Below are 17,787 nucleotides of genomic sequence, written 5' to 3'. Positions count from 1 at the left end.
CAAAGCCAAAGTGATGAAAGGTGACTGGTTCAGTCCAGAGGGGATATATTAAAGATTTCAGATGTATGTCCTCAATATGTTCTCAATCAGTCAAAGGAAAACTGTATTTGCACTGTTGCCCATGAAGTTGAAATAATTTTGTTCTGACACATTCCTCTTTTTATTCCAGTTTCTAAACATCAGTAATCACCTTTGACCTGGTACAATGATGACATACTGAGTCCCAGTTACACTTTATTTATCAGGAATAAATCACATCGTCACAATCATTTCATAAGAACTAAAAATACTTTATTCAAACTTCATGGGCAACAGTGTATATGAAGCAGAGCAGGTACGAGGAGTGTTAGAGTACTGGTAACTACCCTCAAAACATATTTAACACTTAACCTGCAGGAGGAAAATTGTAGTCTTTTTTTTTTTTTTTTTTTGACAGGGAAACCTTAATACACAGGTGTCAAACATGCGGCCCGGGGGCCAAATTTGGCCCGCCAAAGGCTCCATTCCGGCCCGCGGGATGAAAGTGCAAAAATTAACCTGAACAGTCAAGGTTGTCCAAATCCTTTTGGTTCAGGTTCCACATACAGACCAATGTGAGCTACAGTAAAAATAACAACACAATAACCCCTAAATAATGACAACTACAAATTTTCTTTGTGAAAAATTATGTGGAAAAAATGTAAGTGAAAAAAATAACATAATGCTGTGAAAATATTTACATTTACAAAACTATTTTTTCAACAATAAAATGCAAATAAATACATAAATAAAAACAAAGATGAACAACCTGAAATGTGCAATTTTAACAATATTCTGCCCGTTACCAAATGTTTATGTAACACTGTGTGTAAATGTACATGTATAAATAATAAGTCGAGGCATAATATTGTTCAAATTGCACTAATTTTTCAAATGAAATTTCTATTTTTTCAGGAAATTCACTTGTTTTTTTTGTAAAATGTAAATATTTTCATAATTTAATTGGGGGATTTTTGTACTAAAACAAAAAGAAAAACTTGGATTTGTCATTATTTATGGGTTATTAAGTCATTATTTTACTGGTCTGGCCCGCTTGAGATCAAATTGGACTAAATATGGCCCCTGAACCAAAATGAGTTTGACACCCCTGCCTTAATACGAAGCACTTTTGGCTTCTGATCACTGGTAATCGGATCTTTTTGTTCTTTTTTAGTAACAATCTCAGCTGATTTACTGATCCTAAACTAAGAACCCACTGCTGTAGGGATATTAACCCTTTCATGCATGAATTATGAGAACCTTAATCAAGATTTTTTTCCAGAGGGTTTTTATTCCTCTTTAGGCATGAAAAAAAAAAAAACAACAACAACAATGCGATTGAAATTTTTTATGAACCTATTTTTCATAGACTTGCAAAAATGTCCACTTAGCTGGACATCATGTGTTTAATTTTTGAAGCAAAGAAACATGTATTTACTGATATACTGAGTGAAAACCATGTTTAATGCTGCTAATCTGATGTTTTCTCACATCTTAACATACTCTAATACTAGTTACTACTTACATCATGGAGATAATATGCAAAAAAAAGTTAAAAAAACAAAAACAAAAACAAACAAACAAACAAACAAAAAACAAACAAAAAACCCCCCCAGTCTAATAGCAATTACAAAATGATTTACAGTCAAACGTGTTACTGCCGATCAGGTTTATCAAGAACAGCAAAGTTACAGTAATGGTATCAATTGCAGTGTATGAGATGATGCATAAGCTGATATGGAATTAAAACAACAAAATCCATGAATATACAAGAGAACAGCTGCAGAATAACTGTCCACTGTAGTGACCACTATGCATGAAAGGGTCAAGTAGCTTTCTGGACTTTTGCCAGTGTTGAGATTTTAATGTTGATTTTATTGCTGCCAGTCCTGTAAATAAAGAATTTCATTTGTGATTATGAAAAACATACAATTAGAAAAAATTTTTCACTCTATGAGCAGTGAACAGTTTTAGTCAAATACCCTCAATGATTTGATGAAATTATCCACAGACAGTAACACAGACATATTTGATGCTGACATTAGTCAAATACATTGAAATACCTGCAACAAAATAAAATAATAAACTAAAACTAATATTTAACCCATAAAGACCAAGTGCTACTTTTGTGTCAGTTCCCAAATTAATTTTTCTCTATACTTGACCTTTCTTAAATGATTTATCACTATTTACCAAAATATTATCCTTTTTATTTTGTGTTTTTTCAGTGACAACAGGAGAATTTCCTAAATTTAATTACTGATCATGTACTTTAACCATCATGTTATTGTATCAAAAACAGATAAAACGTGACTTTTCCAGTAAAATCTGTCATTAATTGAATTTAAATCAAGTGTCTCTGTCCACTCTCATTAATCCAACTCCATGGATTTTACTGGTGAATCAATGTTATAGAAGATGATGGTGTTTCCACATTCACTACAGAGCCTCTGAACGTCCAAATGGGTCATATGCGATGATCATGAAAAGAGGACAAACTGCATTTTACACCAGTTATTTACATGAATTGATATGATTAGTGGATCAACAGGTATTAAACAGTTTAGATCAGTAGATGCTTTTGGTCACTGGTGGGTATTTGGGTCTTTATGGGTTAAACAAATAAAATAGCATTTCTGATAGGTGTATTGAGAAATCTCTGGGTGGAATCAAAAGTATATCTGTGGCCGATGACTGAAAATGTCTGTTAATTATTTAATGGTCACCTGTTGAGTTGATTTATGATGAGTTCAAAAATTCTTCCTCGATCTGTTGGTGGTTTGTCCTCCTTGTTCTGAGAACACAGACTTTGTTAATCAGTTCAACAAAATGTCAAGTTGACATGTCAAATAAATCTGTATATCTGGCCAAGGTGAATTTCCCTTTGATACATCCCTGTCTCTGTTTCCTCAGGGAGAAAGTGCTTGGTTTGTTGATGAGGGAAGAAGCGCTGCAGTCACACTACAGTTAAAAAGTAGGTCACTTATCCCACGTTTCACTGCATGACCAAAGCAGATGGGTGACAGCGGTAATTGGCATCAGGGACCATCGCCCGCTGTGGTGGCTCTCTCTCTCTCTCTCTCTCCTGAGACACCTCATCTTTATTGTTTCCCTCTCTGTCTGCTGTGGAGTGTCTGCTCGTGGCTGGTCACCAAAGTTAAAATAAGACCCCCTGTCTCCCTCCGTGTCAGAAACACAAGCACATAAGGTCATGGAGTGTCAGGATTTCACACATTTATCCAAACATCTTCTGCAGAACTGGAACTCTGCCATTTGTTCATTACACCCTTATTGTTTGTTAAATACAGCGCTGCCTCCATCTTCTGTGGCTTGACTGTACTATAACAAATAATATCAACAATTTGTATTTGTAAAAATGGAAATTTGAGGATTTCCCAGCACGGGAACATTGGATCTCGATGAATTCCTGATAAAAATGTTCTATTCTGTAGGAGGAAAACTCATAAGCTCTGAACTTATCTGGGCATTATTGAATATTTTGATCTATTTAATTTTTAATTAACCCTTTCATGCATAGTGGTCACTACAGTGGACAGTTACACCACAGCTGTTCTCTTGTATTTTCTTGTATTTGTTGTTTTACTTCCTTATCAGCCAACACGGTGGACACTTATGCACTATCCCATACACTGTAATTCAACCCATTACTGTAACTTTCCTGTTCTTGATAAACCTGATCTGCAGTGACATATTTGAGTATAAATCAACTGCTAATTGTTAATAGACTGCAATTAACTTTTTTTTTTTTTTTTTTAAACAAAAATGTTTTTTTTGTGCATATTATCTGAGTGTGTAATAGATAGTATTATAGTATGTTAAAATGTGAGAAAAGATCAGACTAGCAGCATTAAAAATGTTTTTATTTCATAGTTTTCACACAGTATGTCGCTTCAAAAATGAAACACATGGTGTCCAGCTGAGTGGACGTTTTTGTAATTTCATGAAAAATAGGTTCAGAAAAATATTTCAATTACATTGTTTGTTTGTTTTTTTCATGCCTAAAGAAGAATAAAAATAGTAATTAATAATTATATGCATGATTTCATGCATAATTCATGCATGAAAGGGTTAATACACTTTTATTGTTTTTATTTTTGTTTATTTACATCTGTAGTCATGTGTTGCTGTGCATCTACTTAATTCTGAATGGTGTAACTTGTGTACCATACTCAATATATTATACTTCTGACGTTATTTTTGTGGTTCCTAAACTTTAAAATGGGAAAACACTTAAAAGTGAATGTGCTGTCATATATTGCTGAGTGTATATTATGCATTTTCAGTAAATCTGTATTGGAGAAAACTAGCAGTTTTCTCAATAATAATAGTAAAAGTAATATTTAGTTCATATCTAATGCAGCAATTAACTGCGTACATGGTAACATTATGTTTACAGAAGACCACACAAAAACAAACACATACTTAAAAAAACGAGATTAGTAAGTAAAATTACAAAAGTCTGAAAAAGGTTTAAAGTTAAAAATGTAAGACTGCATTTAGAAAAGACACTTCATTATAGCATCAATAAAAACAGCTCGACTAATGCATGCGGTTTCATTAAACATACCGCCACCATCTACACCCTCATTATCACAAACCACGCTCTGCATGCATGAAGTGCGACCAATTAGAGAATAATCATATCACCCAAAGTGTTTGTCAGCTCTCAGAACAGATTAGACAGAATCTCACAGCCTACACTGACTGCACATGACTTGGAAGGCGTCCATTTAGACCGTGTCCTCCCTCACTTGTCTGCCACAACAGTATATTTTTCACTCTCTCAAGTGTAGAAAGATGGACACCTAGTGGTTAAGTGTCCGATTCTTTATTGTCATACAGATATATCAAAATACAGAAAAATACCCGGTCTTACATTTCTTACATACAATGATCTTTTTCTCTAAAAATAACTGCAACAAAAAGAAGCACAGTTTATGTTAGAGCTTATTTATGTGTTGCAGTAAATATATAAATAGAGTTTTCATAGAGATGTCTTTTTATCCTCACAATTATACATTTTAAATGGGAAGAACAAATCAAATGTCACACTTGGTTTCTCCTTGCCCACAAAGGTCTGTGGGTACTGCATTAATAGTGTTGTCTCCGAGAGCCCCAGCTGTTGTTCTGCTGAGGGAGCTTGTGAAGAATTTGTCAAAGTGAGCCCTTTATGACCGCTGAAAAAGATTTATGGCATCCTGTGTCCCCCACCTGCTCCTTTTTTTTGTCCCCCACTCACTCAGGCTTGATGCCCCACTCTTCACCTTCCCGGCGCCTCCACTCCACACACTAGTCTATTAAATGAAAAACAATCTGGAAGTGGCTTTTCATCTTTCTCCACACCTTCGCACAGCTTGTTAAAAATGACAGAAATAGTAAGGCTTGATGACTCACAACACCCATGTCTTTCCAGACACCAGGTGCTGTCAACAAGCATTTGTGCCTGGAATAAAAAAGAAAGAAAAAAAAATTCATATCATGTTGAGAGTCCTGTGACACATATGTCTCTATTCAGACTTTAACTACTTTTCTCATGTTTAAGAGCTGTTTGATGTAAAAGCGGTTGTTCCTGGGATCACTCAAAGATGCAGAAGCAGAAACACACCTTCCGTTATGTAAGATCTGCATGTATACTGACAGTCAATAGAAACTTTGAGGTAGAAATGCATGCATATTTCTACTTGTAGGGGGGTTGTAATTATTCATTGCAGATTTATTGATGACTGAGTGCTCAGGTAGTTGAGATAATGATGAGCTGTCATGTTGTCACGGTTCATTGCACATGGGTTGGTCTCTTTGCAAAAGTGGACCGAATACACATTGAGCAATACTCAACAATTTGAGCATTGGTTTTGAAGGCCTATATAAAGGCCCGAAAAAGGCCACCATTGTTAGTCCAGTGAACGGCATCATGTCACGTCTATCACGTGAACAACGTCTCCGGGCACTGGGTATGGTGGAGGCCGGTTTGAGCTACAGTGATATAGCCAGGCCTATGGATGGGCTGTTCCAAACCCACAATCAGAAACCTGGTTGAACGCCACAACATCACAGGCTCTGTTGACCATAGACCAGGGCAAGAGAGAGTGACAACTCCTGACCAGGACTGCTACTGTTGTGACTTTGTGTTTGGCAGATGCCATTTTCTTTTGCAAGTTTCTTGTTTTGAAATGATTCTTGAAACTTTAGATTTTTGTTTCTGTATGCCAATATCCTAAACAAATGATTCATATGAAAAAATTCCAGTTTAGGGTTTCAAAATAAAAATTATGTCGAAAAATATGGTCTCAAAGTTTTCACTGACTGTGAGTGTACATAGATGCTTGATTGTGTTGAGATCCGGTTGTCCTGTATTAGACCATTATTAGGGGGGTATTACCCACTTCAGGCCAGTGTAAAGGGTCAGATATACAGTCGGGACATAGGGTGGCAACACAAAAAATGCCTTGCCTCGATGTCTGCCACCCCAGTTTTGGACAATATAGTTGAAAAATTGCAGCAAATCAAAACTTTCCTGGACCAAGATTACAATATGAGTGACTGAATAGGCAACAACAGCAAAAGGACATTAATGGAAATGCACAATGAATAATATTACTGCAATTCGATTTGGAAATAAAACATTGGATTTCTAATGCTGCCTTTACTTATTCCCACTGAGCTTTAGTATTTTAATGTTTTTGAAGTAGGGTATGCTCATCTGTGAGGGAATTTTTTGGGCAAGCGTTGCTAAACTCTTCTTTTTCTGCAATTACAAGTGTACATTTCTATTACTCAGTAAAGTCTTCGTGCCACCCTCCTGACACCCCATGCATAACTCTCTAGTTCTGGCCTTGCTGTTTTGGGAGATGCTCTGACCCAGTCACATAACTGTCATAATTATGCCTTTGACAAAGCTGCTCAGATCCTGATTCTTGCCAAAATGACTACACTGAACAAAAATATAAATGCAACACTTTTGTTTTTGCTCCCATTTTTCATGAGCTGAACTCATAGATCTCAAACTTTTTCTGTGTACACACAAGGTTTATTTCTCTCAAATATTGTTCACAAATCTGTCTAACTTTGTGTTAGTGAACACTTCTCCTTTGCTGAGATAATCCATCCACCTCACAGGTGTGGCATATCAAGATGCTGATTAGACAGCAGGATTATTGCACAGGTGTGCCTTGGGCTGGCCACAATAAAAGGCCACTCTTAAAACAGGGGTGTCAAACTCATTTTAGTTCAGGGGCCACATACAGCCTAATGATATGAAGAGGGCCGGACCAGTAAAATAATATAAATAATAGGATAAGAACATAGAAATAATGTCATCTGTAAAGTTTTCTCTACGTTTTTGAGTGAAAAAAGTAAAATTCCATAATGAAAATGTTTACCTCTAAAAACTGTACTTGAACACAACATGAGCAAATATGAACAACCTGAAAATTCCTAAGAAAAATAAGTGCAATTTTAACAGTATTACACCTCAGTTTATCATTTATACATGTACATTGTAACTTACAGATCACAGTGAATCTACAAATACACAAAACATTTAATAACAGACAGAATATTGGTGAAATTTCACATACTTCTCTTAAGAGATTCCAGGTTGTTCTTATTTGTTCAGGTTATTCACATTTTTTGTAAAAGTCTAGTCTGTAAATGTAAACATTTTTGTGTAATTTGACTTTTTTTTTTTTTTACACTGAAACAAACAGGAAAATTTGCAGTTTTCATTATTTATAGGTTATTATGATAGTGTTTACTGGTCTGATCCACTTTAGATTGAATTGAGCTAAAATTATTTTAACATCCTTGATTGTTAATTTCTTCAGTGTAATTTTTACATTTCACAAATTCATCCCAGGGGCCGAATTGGACCCTTTGGCGGGCCAGATTTGGCCCCTGGGCCGCATGTTTGACACCTGTGATGTAAAATGTGCAGTTTTATCACACAGCACAATGCCACAGATGTCATAAGTTTTGAGGGAATATGCAATCGGCATGCTGACACCAGAAATGTCCAGCAGAGCTTTTGCCTGTGAATTGAATGTTCATTTCTCTACCATAAGCCATCTCCAAAGGTGTTTCAGAGAATTCATGAAGAAGACTGCATGAGGAAAATGGTAGTCACACCAAATACTAACTGGTTTTCTGACCCCCCTGGACCACCCAATACTGTAAAAGTGCACATTTTAGAGTGGCCTTTTATTGTGGCCAGCCTAAGGCACACCTGTGCAACAATCCTGCTGTCTAATCAGCATTTTGATTTGCCACACCTGTGAGGTGGATGGATTATCTCAGCAAAGGACAAAGGAGAAGTGCTCACTAACACAGATTTAGACAAATTTATGAACAATATTTGAGACAAATAGGCCTTTTGTGTTCATAGAAAAAGTTTTAGATTGCTGAGTTCAGCTCATGAAAAATGAGAGCAAAACCAAAAGTGTGGCATTTATATTTTTGTTCAGTGTATTTCCAGTACATCAGCTTTTAGAGAGCTTTGAAATAAATGTTCACTTGCCACCTAATATATTCCGCCTCCTGACAGGTTCATTTGTAACCACATTAACATCATTACCACTTCACCTGTCATAATGGTCATAATGTTATGGCTGATCAGTGCATAACTGAGTATAAAACTGTAAAACATTTGAGTCTCCCACAGATATGGATCTAAGTCGTTTTATGTCTTATTCCATTTGTCAAACTACGTCTAAAAGGAGAACTAGAAAACCGCTAAAAAAACCCACTCATGTAAAATTCTGAACAAGTGGTAATAATGGTATAGCTGCACATGATAAAGAGAGGAGGTATAGAGTTTGACAACACAATTTTCTGCTTTCAATCAAACATTTAAGGAAAAAATGCATTTCTGTCTTGACCACAATGCAGTGCAGTTGGTGATTAGCATTACCAGCAGGAGACACAGGAGACTGGATGATATTCTCCTCTCTGTCACAGTTCTCATGGTGTCAGATTCCTCTCCTGCAGAGCTCCTCTCTTGATCAGTTTTTGGCTCTTGGCATCTGCCACCTTCATGTAGTTGCAGTAGGAGCCACTTGTATCACAGTGCTTCAAACATGACCCAGAAGTTAAGTAAAATGCACTGCACAAATATTGCTAAGAACAATGTTTTATTGTCTCGCTCACACTCACCTGTCCACAGAGCATTTATTTCACATTAACATCAGGGTGACTGAAATTCTTTCAAGCTCGCTGGCAAAAATGTGTATTTGTTTAGTTGTTTAAAGCAACTCAAAATGTGATATTAGTTTGTCGACACTGCTTGAAAGTAATGTGTAGACCCTTTTGACAAAGTAGACAGCTATTTAGTTACATCCTATTATTGTGAAACAGCAGCAGCCATTGAAATGACCTGAATAAGGCACAGAACAAACATGTAGGAAATACATCACTTTCTTATCACTTCATTTTACACAGACAATTTAAGGGATTTCACTTAAATTGTCATGAAGTATTTGCACTATTCCCTGATTACTTAGATTTCGACAGTATATTCAATATAGTCCAGTACAGTACAATTTGAGGTGTAAAGACCATATGCAAAGACCACTTCACATGTGATAAAGAGGCACCACTCTGTTGATCATCTGCCTGCATATGGGGCATCGGGGTTGTGGAAGTGCCTGGTAACACTGGTAGCAGCAGCACACATGTCCACAGTCTAATAGAATGCAGTCCCGTTGCTGAGTGAGGCAGATCACACAGGTGTTCTCGATGCGTTCCTCTGCTGCATCTTGAGGGGCGTCGGGGCCCGTCGCCGCTGCCTCGACCCTCCGTCCTTCATCCCGCAGTCTCTCAAACTGCCTCCTCTCCCGCTCCAGCTCCCAGCGGACTTTTAGTTGGTTGTAGTAGCTCCGACCGACCCAGAGGACGACCGCTGCCCCCGCCAAAGCAAAAACAATGGCTAACGTCTTCCACCAAGATGCTGTGCTCTTGTGCTCTCCTAGCAAGGTGTCAAAATCTGTGATACTCAAAATGTAATCTGCACCGTTAGACGGCGGTCGAAGACTCAGGGTGCCATCTGTGTCCAGCACCAACTCGCCTACACCTGTAAGGATAGTACCCACCTGAAAATACAAAAAAAAATGTTTTAAGTGCTCATGTCCCAGTTGCTATCAAAAAGATACTGATACTTTGTCAGCAGAACATAAATGAATTACTACTGCAGCTTTAATTGTCAATTGACACTTAATTGTAATATCAATAATTACAATTAATGATTTAGTGGCTATTTTGCTCATTTTATGTCATCTAGTACAAGCCTAATGATATTTATTAATAGATGAAACAAAATCCACCTACGTAAGCCATTTACTGACATTCAACACTGGCATCAATAAATCGATGGGCTCATTTAAGAGTATCAATAGTCTTAAAAAATGAAAAATGATGTGAAAATACTGATGGATACATGTCATCTCTGTTACACGAATATACCATTTACATGTGAAGTAGCTGTAGTCATCTTAAATGACTGCAATTAGCTGATTATGTCATACCAGAGAAAGGCCTATACTTAGTACTGTTAAATATTCTATTTAATGACTGACTTTGAGCATGTCCTCAGTCTCCAATTGCCCTTTGAGCTTCTCTCCACTCAGGTATTGTCCTAAGAGGTCCCCCAAACTGGAGGTGGCCTGATGGAACTTCTGGTGGGTCATTTCCATGTGGACTCCAGAGGCCTGCAGAGGGCACAGGACTTCAACTGTGGTCTCATCTGGTCCCACCAGCCCAAATGGCACAATATTGACTCTCTCATGCAAGACTCGTTCACTGTCAGTCCTGCAAACAGATACAAATGAATTTAAGGGGTGGTTTTAATCTCTTTGAGTTGTGTTTTCTAAACACAGGCACACATACAGATTACTTGTAATAAGAATAATGTAATGCCACATGCGTATATAAGCTTAGCAACAGTAATGTATATATAAGTATGCTTAATGAAAAGGTAGTACTGAACACATAGACTAAAACTGCACCTCTGTTGACCTTTCACACTTTGTAAACACTCAGCACAGATTTGACATAAGTAAATATACAAAGCCTGTGGTATCACTGAAATATACAAAGAAATTGGTGATAATGACATGCACTGATAAAAAAAAGTGTCTCACAATGAATGCCACAATGAGATCATTGAAGGGTGTCCATTAATGAATAGTGGAAAATGATATTACTTTCATCCAGTATACAGATGAGTGGAGACAGTTATTCAAATAATTGTAATAAGGTTATAGTGTAAGATTTTGACAGGCCTAAATACAGATCTGTTCCTCCTGCCCCTGTCCTTGAAAATCTCAAAACAGAAACTGAAAGCAGCAGTACCAAATACAAACACACACACACTTACAGTTACGATGGGTTTTAATTAAGAACAAAACCGTCTCCTCTGTTAGATGAATTGGATGTTAAACAGTCAAGCCTAGATTCTTTTTTCAACAACTTTTTTTAACATTCACATCATAATAATTCTGTACTGCATTTTGCCTCACCATGTGCGTGACAAGCCATTCCACACCCGCCTGTGTTCTCTCAACATGAATTTCTGCAACACTCCAACACTTTCTTTTTGGTAGTGACTCATAAGAGGCTCCTCTAGGGGTTGCACAGAACCTATACACAAAAGTATGTGGAAAATTAAAGAGAATAAGAGCTGACAACAGGACACATATGTGTTACAAACAGTGAAACCTGGTTACCTTCGATAACAGCATATTTTAGACATGCTCCTGGAGTAACTTTCAGAATGTCTTTGAGTTTCCCATCTATGTTGAAGTGTGGCGCATCCTGAGAACACAAGAAACAGATGTATGTGGTCTAATATGAAAGAAAGGCACAAAATGAATTTTTAGTGCACAAAAATCTGTTGACTTTTTGTACCCGTCCTGTTTTAAATTTTGGTACACTTGGGTATAAACATAACATGCTGTGCACTTTAAATACCCTTTGGCCAAATATAGTGCAAGATTCTGTTGAAAGTTACTGGCCTATAATTTAGATTAGATTGTCTTTGTGTAAAACTTATTACGTATATATTTATATTTGAAAGTACTCAGATATTATAACTGCACAAGACACAAGGCCATTTGACCTTGAAAAAGTAGGTCATGGTGACCTGTTTTCAATAGGTTTCTGCTCCATGCCAAGATACATTCACAGGATAACTTTGGTGCAGATATCTCAATGCATTCTTCAGATAATGTGATAATGTCCTTGAATGGACAGACAGACAGCCGACCAGACAGACAGGTGACAAAATGACTACAATACCCCTTCGACTAGAAGTTGGCTGAATGGTAAATATCGTTCAAGCTAAATGACCTGATGAGAGAAAATCACTCTTGTTGATCTGTCCACAGCTTAAAGACAAACTACATGCTGCATGAGACTCAAATAGTCATAGGCCTAACTTAGATTATTGGCCTCTGCTGTCAAAATGGTTCAGAGGCATTAGTGCAGCATTTATGTAAGAGGATTTCAAGCAGTATGTAAAGGTGAAGGTTGTTTTCAGAGTTCACAACTACAGTAGCTACATTCCATTAAATGTTTTATACAATTGAGAATACAGCCAAGTGTACATCCAAATCACAGCAGGTGACATTTTTAACAGTAAAACTTGTTGTAATATGCTATTAAACCACACTACAAAGTAATATTACACAGATGTAAGGGAATGTGTTTGGTAAACCATTCTAATCATATTATTAATATTATAAATGAAATTGATAAAGTAGGCTACATTTTTTTCTGATATTGAAATCACAATATCTGTCAAAATACTGGAATAGTTTTAATCACTGAGCCCTATTAAACAGAATTAAATATAAAATTAGAATATGAGGCAATGTTAATCATACATGAAGCATGTCCACTGTTGTGCGGCTCTTCCTGTACAAATAGTAGCAGATGCCTGAAAGGGCAAAACTGGCTCCAAGACACACCACCTCACTTAGACTGACAGGGAATTCATCCATCCTTTCTGGGTGTCCTGTCTCTGCCGTAGCAGCAGACCTGTGGTATAGAGGGCAAACACATGATACATAGAACAAAAAACCTCTATTTTATATTATAAGCATTAGTTATTATTCCTATTAATACTTCTGTAGTGTTAGCTTGTTATTCTTCTCTATTTTGCCTGTGTGTATAAGCTAATGGATGACTAAACCTCTCCATCTCTCTTGGCAATGAAGAAATCATACTATGAAACGTATGTGATGTAGTGTATTTACATGTTACCACTTGTAGCTTTTCATTTGACAGCCTGTTCATAGAGGTTAAAACCAAAGAGTAATGTACAAACAGACCATGAACCTATCCACACACAGATAGAAAACACCTTTATTTTAACATTCAAACATTGACTTTTAAATATGAGCTCCTGATAAAGCAATAGTCGCCGCTTAATTCCGTCTTTGTTAGAACTGTGCATAAAGATAAAATATGCTAAAAGTAAATTCTCAGTTATGTGTGAGCCACCTGTCACATTAAGCTAACGTACTTAGCCAAGAGCTGCTAACGTTGTAGGGCAGCGATAAAACCAGTGGTGACTTCTGACGAGCTGCATGTCCTATGTCAACTTATGACCTACAATTAATTGCGTTTAAAAGGCTAAATTAGTTACGCACAATCGATACTACAGCTGTATTGTTTACCTGTCAGGGAAAAGAAGTCTCCCAAATTGACATTTTCGGTTGGTCACTGACACTCGCCGGATGTGACGTTTTCACAAATTTGTTTGTCACGTGATGAGGTGCGCATGTCCATTGCGTCCTCCTTCTACGTTGCAGAGATGGCAGGAGGTGTGCGAAGAAAGTCTCCCGGTTCCCCGTCCCCTTTATGGGGGAAACTTAACACATTATGGCACGACAAACATTTGGTCTTATTTAAGACAGAATACACCTTACTGGTCGTTTCGGTTTTGTGGTGCCTGGAAATCGGGATCAATGTGTGGGTTATACGAAAAGTGGCATGTAAGTAGCTGCGTAGCTAGTTAGCATGCTATGGTGACTTACCCTTCTTGTGAATGTATCCCAACGCTAAGTTGCTAGCGTTAGCAGACCCCCTAACTTAACACTGCCACCTGTCAAAGTGAATTATAGCCCTACATGACCACCCGGAATTGTCTGTTCTGCTCTAGTGTAGGATGACACTAACATTTTTTAACAATTGGCTGACTTTGTGTTGCTAAGGATGTATTCGTAATAACAAGCTTCTGCGCCGTTGCAGTGTCTATTAATGTTAATAACTCACAAACAACACTGATAAAGAGTTTCTTAAAAAATGAAAAAAATAAAAAAGAAACCTCGATATTAATGTTCACCATCTTTGATTAACTTGTTTGTGTAATTAGTTAAAAATATGGATATAGAGATTTAAATAAACATTAAAAACAAGACATAATCATACATATATATTTTAGAAAAATTAGACTACATTTCATTGCATGTAATTCTCGTTTCACGTTGTAAGTGATGTATAAACTTGGACTTTGATATATTTCCTATACATCAGATACTGAGATAGACTGGAAAGCTTACATGGATGAAGTTGAGGGGGTCATCAATGGTACCTATGATTATACCCAGCTGAAAGGAGACACGGGCCCCTTGGTGTGAGTTTCAGAGGGATACAATGATACACATCCTATAGTTATAATTATTTGTCCTGAACAATAACCCAACACCTCCTTGTTGCAGGTATCCGGCTGGTTTTGTCTATATCTTCATGGCTCTGTACTACATCACCAGCCATGGTGTAAATATTCGACTGGGCCAGTACATTTTTGCTGTTTTCTACCTCATCACACTGCTGCTTGTCTTCAGAATATACTATCGCACAAAAAAGGTCAGTCTGGGGTTGTGTGAAGAAAATTATCCTAGTCATAAAAAGGTGCTATCAGGCACTGTGTTATAATGCTCTTTGATGAAACTTACACTTAATATTCTGAATGGTGTTTTCTGAAATCTTCTAGGTTCCTCCATATGTGTTTTTCTTTGTTTGTTGTGCTTCCTATCGAATCCACTCGATCTTTGTGCTGCGACTCTTTAATGACCCAGTGGCCATGATGCTGCTGTTTGCAGCTGTCAACCTTTTCATAGACGGATATTGGACTTTGGGCTGTGGCATTTACAGGCAAGTGTGGACTCCAAAACAGCACACTGCAGCTTCATTAATAAGGAATACCCTTACAAATATCTAGATCTCTACTTTACCTCTTTTCTTTATCACTGTGTTTTTCTGTCTGTGACATGGTATAATTAAACTCAGTTTTTCTCTCCTTCTGACAGTTTAGCAGTGTCTGTGAAAATGAACGTGCTTCTTTTTGCCCCTGGATTACTTTTCCTCCTCTTATTAGAGTTTGGTCTAATGAGGACAATCCCAAAATTGTCTCTGTGTGCAGGCATACAGGTAAATGACCTATTTGAGCTATTGTTTACATATTCTGCTGCAGTATGTTTAGAAATTGTTTATCATTTCCAATCACCATCTCTTTCTTTACTGCAGATTCTGCTTGGTCTGCCTTTCCTCTTGGAGAATCCTGTTGGTTATGTAAGCCGAGCATTTGATCTTGGCCGTCAGTTCATGTTTAAATGGACAGTCAACTGGCGCTTTCTGCCAGAATGGCTCTTCTTGAATCGGTACTTCCACCTGCTCCTGCTGGTTTCCCACCTGCTCATTCTGCTGCTCTTTGCCTTCCGCCGTTGGAAAAGGTGAGAGAAACTTTGGCTGTGCCAAGGTCAGTGTTGGCATTATTGTTGGAATAAAACATGCGTTAACTTTGTGCCAGGTTTAGCTCTGCAACACCATAGGCGTTGGCTCTGGAATTAGTTGATTTCACGGACTCTGGTGTACTCTAGAGTTTCCTTATGGTTTTATTTATTAATCCTTTACAGACTAAAGGTGTATCAATTGTGCATCCAACTGCACTGTCAGATAGAACTTCTTAAATGGCCTTATATTGTTAGATCTCCACAGTGTAGAAAAATAACAGAACCTTTCTTTTAATATCATAAAACATTTTGTTGTGTGCTCTTTAAAGTACATGTTTCTGTTCAAATTAATTTCAGTACTTTTCATTCTTATAAACATATTATCAAATGAACTATACTTCCACATCAGTTTTATGTTATAGTTATTTTTGCATTACATTAAGACATTATGACATCAGTGCTTGTGCTTCATGAAAAGCAGTCACCTCGGATAATATTTTCAACTAATAACGTGCAATTAGTTGCAGTCTATCAATTGCACAAATTAAGTAACTTTTTTCCTTATATTAGGCCAGGAGAAAATGTTCTGGAGTTACTGAAGGACCCAAGCAAGAGGAAAATACCTGCTCAGAAAAATTCTGTGGATCATATCCTTTTCATCCAATCAATTCCTAGAGCACATTATTTATGTACATTGTATGTTATGACACTTGATTTTCGGATTGCAATGCACAATATGTACACTTACTGCTCTGTACATTTACTGCTACTTTGCATCACTATTCTTTTTTTCAAATCTGTTGAATACTTTCCTGATGTGTTAATTTTAAGCCTTAACAGAACCTCACAGGTAGTGCTGATTCTGTTCACATCTAACTTTATTGGTATGTGCTTCAGCCGTTCATTACATTATCAGTTTTATGTGTGGTACTTTCACACGCTACCGTATCTGCTCTGGAGTGGAGGAGTCAAGAAGCTGGCCCACCTGCTCAGGTACTGAAAAAAAGCTTCACAAAGTCTACAGCTTTTTGTATTTAGTAAACAGCCCAGTGTATCGATACATGTTACATCCTTGTTAATGCTATATTCTGTGCAGGGTCCTCATCCTGGGTCTGATCGAGCTGTCGTGGAACACCTATCCCTCTACCAACAGCAGCTCAGCGGCCCTTCATGTTTGTCATCTCATCATCCTCCTCTGTCTGTGGTTAGCTCCTCCTCTTTCCTCACACCCAGAAACACAAGAAGACACACCAGTTAAGGACAAACGCCAGTGAGCCACAGCCTGAGCAGGCCGGACATCAGATTTGGTCTATTCAGCTGCTGAACGGCCTCCAGCCTCCTCTCTGTAACTCAGACATCACCGGTGCAGAGGGAGATGACTGGGGTGTTTTCAGTGAATGGAAGAAGCCAACTGGTGCTTCTCATCTCAGCTCACTGCTTAAAGTGAAGGAAGCTAATGTGTGGGTTCGTTCTGTACACCTACATGATGACATAACATGTAGTAGTCCATTGCGGTTGAAGAGGTGAAAAGATACACAGGGATTCTCAGGTTTAATTTTTAATATTCATGCTAGAAAGAGTTTAGTGGTTTGAGGAAATTATGAATGTTTTGTCGAAAGAAATGTTACAAAAGCTTAATGTGTACTTGTGGGATGTGTTTGACACTGCAATTGACTGGTGCAAAAAGTAATCACAGTATTTGAGAAAAGGTTCCAAAACTTTAGATTAAGTTCTACGTGGCACAGTAGTGGCAGTATTCTCTAGTACAAGGGTAAACCTCTTTTTCCATAGCTACTTCATTTTCCACATGAGCGTGAAACAGAGCTGTAGACAATCATGGTTGTTTGTCTGTCCGATTTGTTATGTAACTGACTCAAATTCTTTTTGTGAATGCCTCATTTCGGTTCATTCACAGGATGTGTAGATGTGACGTTGCAGTAGACTGAAGGATGAAAAATGTGACATTTTATAATAAACATGATGATGCCATTAAATATTGTTGAGTGTCCATTGTGAAATTAAA

The 17,787-nt window shown here is 37.4% G+C and overlaps 2 protein-coding genes across 2 annotated transcripts; one reads left to right on the top strand and one right to left on the bottom strand.

Moving 5' to 3' along the window:
• Window positions 1-9,145: 9,145 nt before the first annotated feature.
• On the bottom strand, window positions 9,146-13,795 carry mul2 (mitochondrial E3 ubiquitin protein ligase 2). Its single transcript, XM_030160144.1, has 6 exons — window positions 13,707-13,795; window positions 12,912-13,065; window positions 11,754-11,841; window positions 11,547-11,667; window positions 10,605-10,836; window positions 9,146-10,121 (listed from the first exon to the last, which is right to left on the bottom strand). The coding sequence occupies exons 2-6, from the start codon at window positions 13,026-13,028 to the stop codon at window positions 9,606-9,608; spliced, it is 1,074 nt and encodes a 357-aa protein (XP_030016004.1). The 5' UTR covers window positions 13,029-13,065; window positions 13,707-13,795; the 3' UTR covers window positions 9,146-9,605.
• Window positions 13,796-17,754, top strand: alg3 (ALG3 alpha-1,3- mannosyltransferase). Its single transcript, XM_030160143.1, is given in 10 exon segments — window positions 13,796-14,024; window positions 14,566-14,665; window positions 14,751-14,898; window positions 15,026-15,186; window positions 15,342-15,462; window positions 15,559-15,764; window positions 16,335-16,411; window positions 16,613-16,757; window positions 16,861-16,980; window positions 16,982-17,754. Coding segments are annotated over 10 exon segments (1,602 nt in total). The 5' UTR covers window positions 13,796-13,810; the 3' UTR covers window positions 17,292-17,754.
• Window positions 17,755-17,787: the final 33 nt, after the last annotated feature.

Source organism: Sphaeramia orbicularis, chromosome 17 (genome assembly GCF_902148855.1).
Source record: "Sphaeramia orbicularis chromosome 17, fSphaOr1.1, whole genome shotgun sequence".
Taxonomy (NCBI): domain Eukaryota; kingdom Metazoa; phylum Chordata; class Actinopteri; order Kurtiformes; family Apogonidae; genus Sphaeramia; species Sphaeramia orbicularis.
Note: the sequence above shows the minus strand (reverse complement) of the source record. Positions and strands in the feature narration are given on the sequence as shown.

Bases quoted from the DNA above. Each gene is read 5' to 3' on its own strand.
- mul2 (XM_030160144.1), bottom strand. From the start codon at position 13,028: ATGGATGAATTCCCTGTCAGTCTAAGTGAGGTGGTGTGTCTTGGAGCC. The intron at 11,668-11,753 runs GTAACCAGGTTT...TTTTGTGTATAG, and splicing joins AAAATATGCTGTTATCGAAG to GTTCTGTGCAACCCCTAGAG. The intron at 10,122-10,604 runs GTCAGTCATTAA...TTGTATTTTCAG, and splicing joins AGACTGAGGACATGCTCAAA to GTGGGTACTATCCTTACAGG.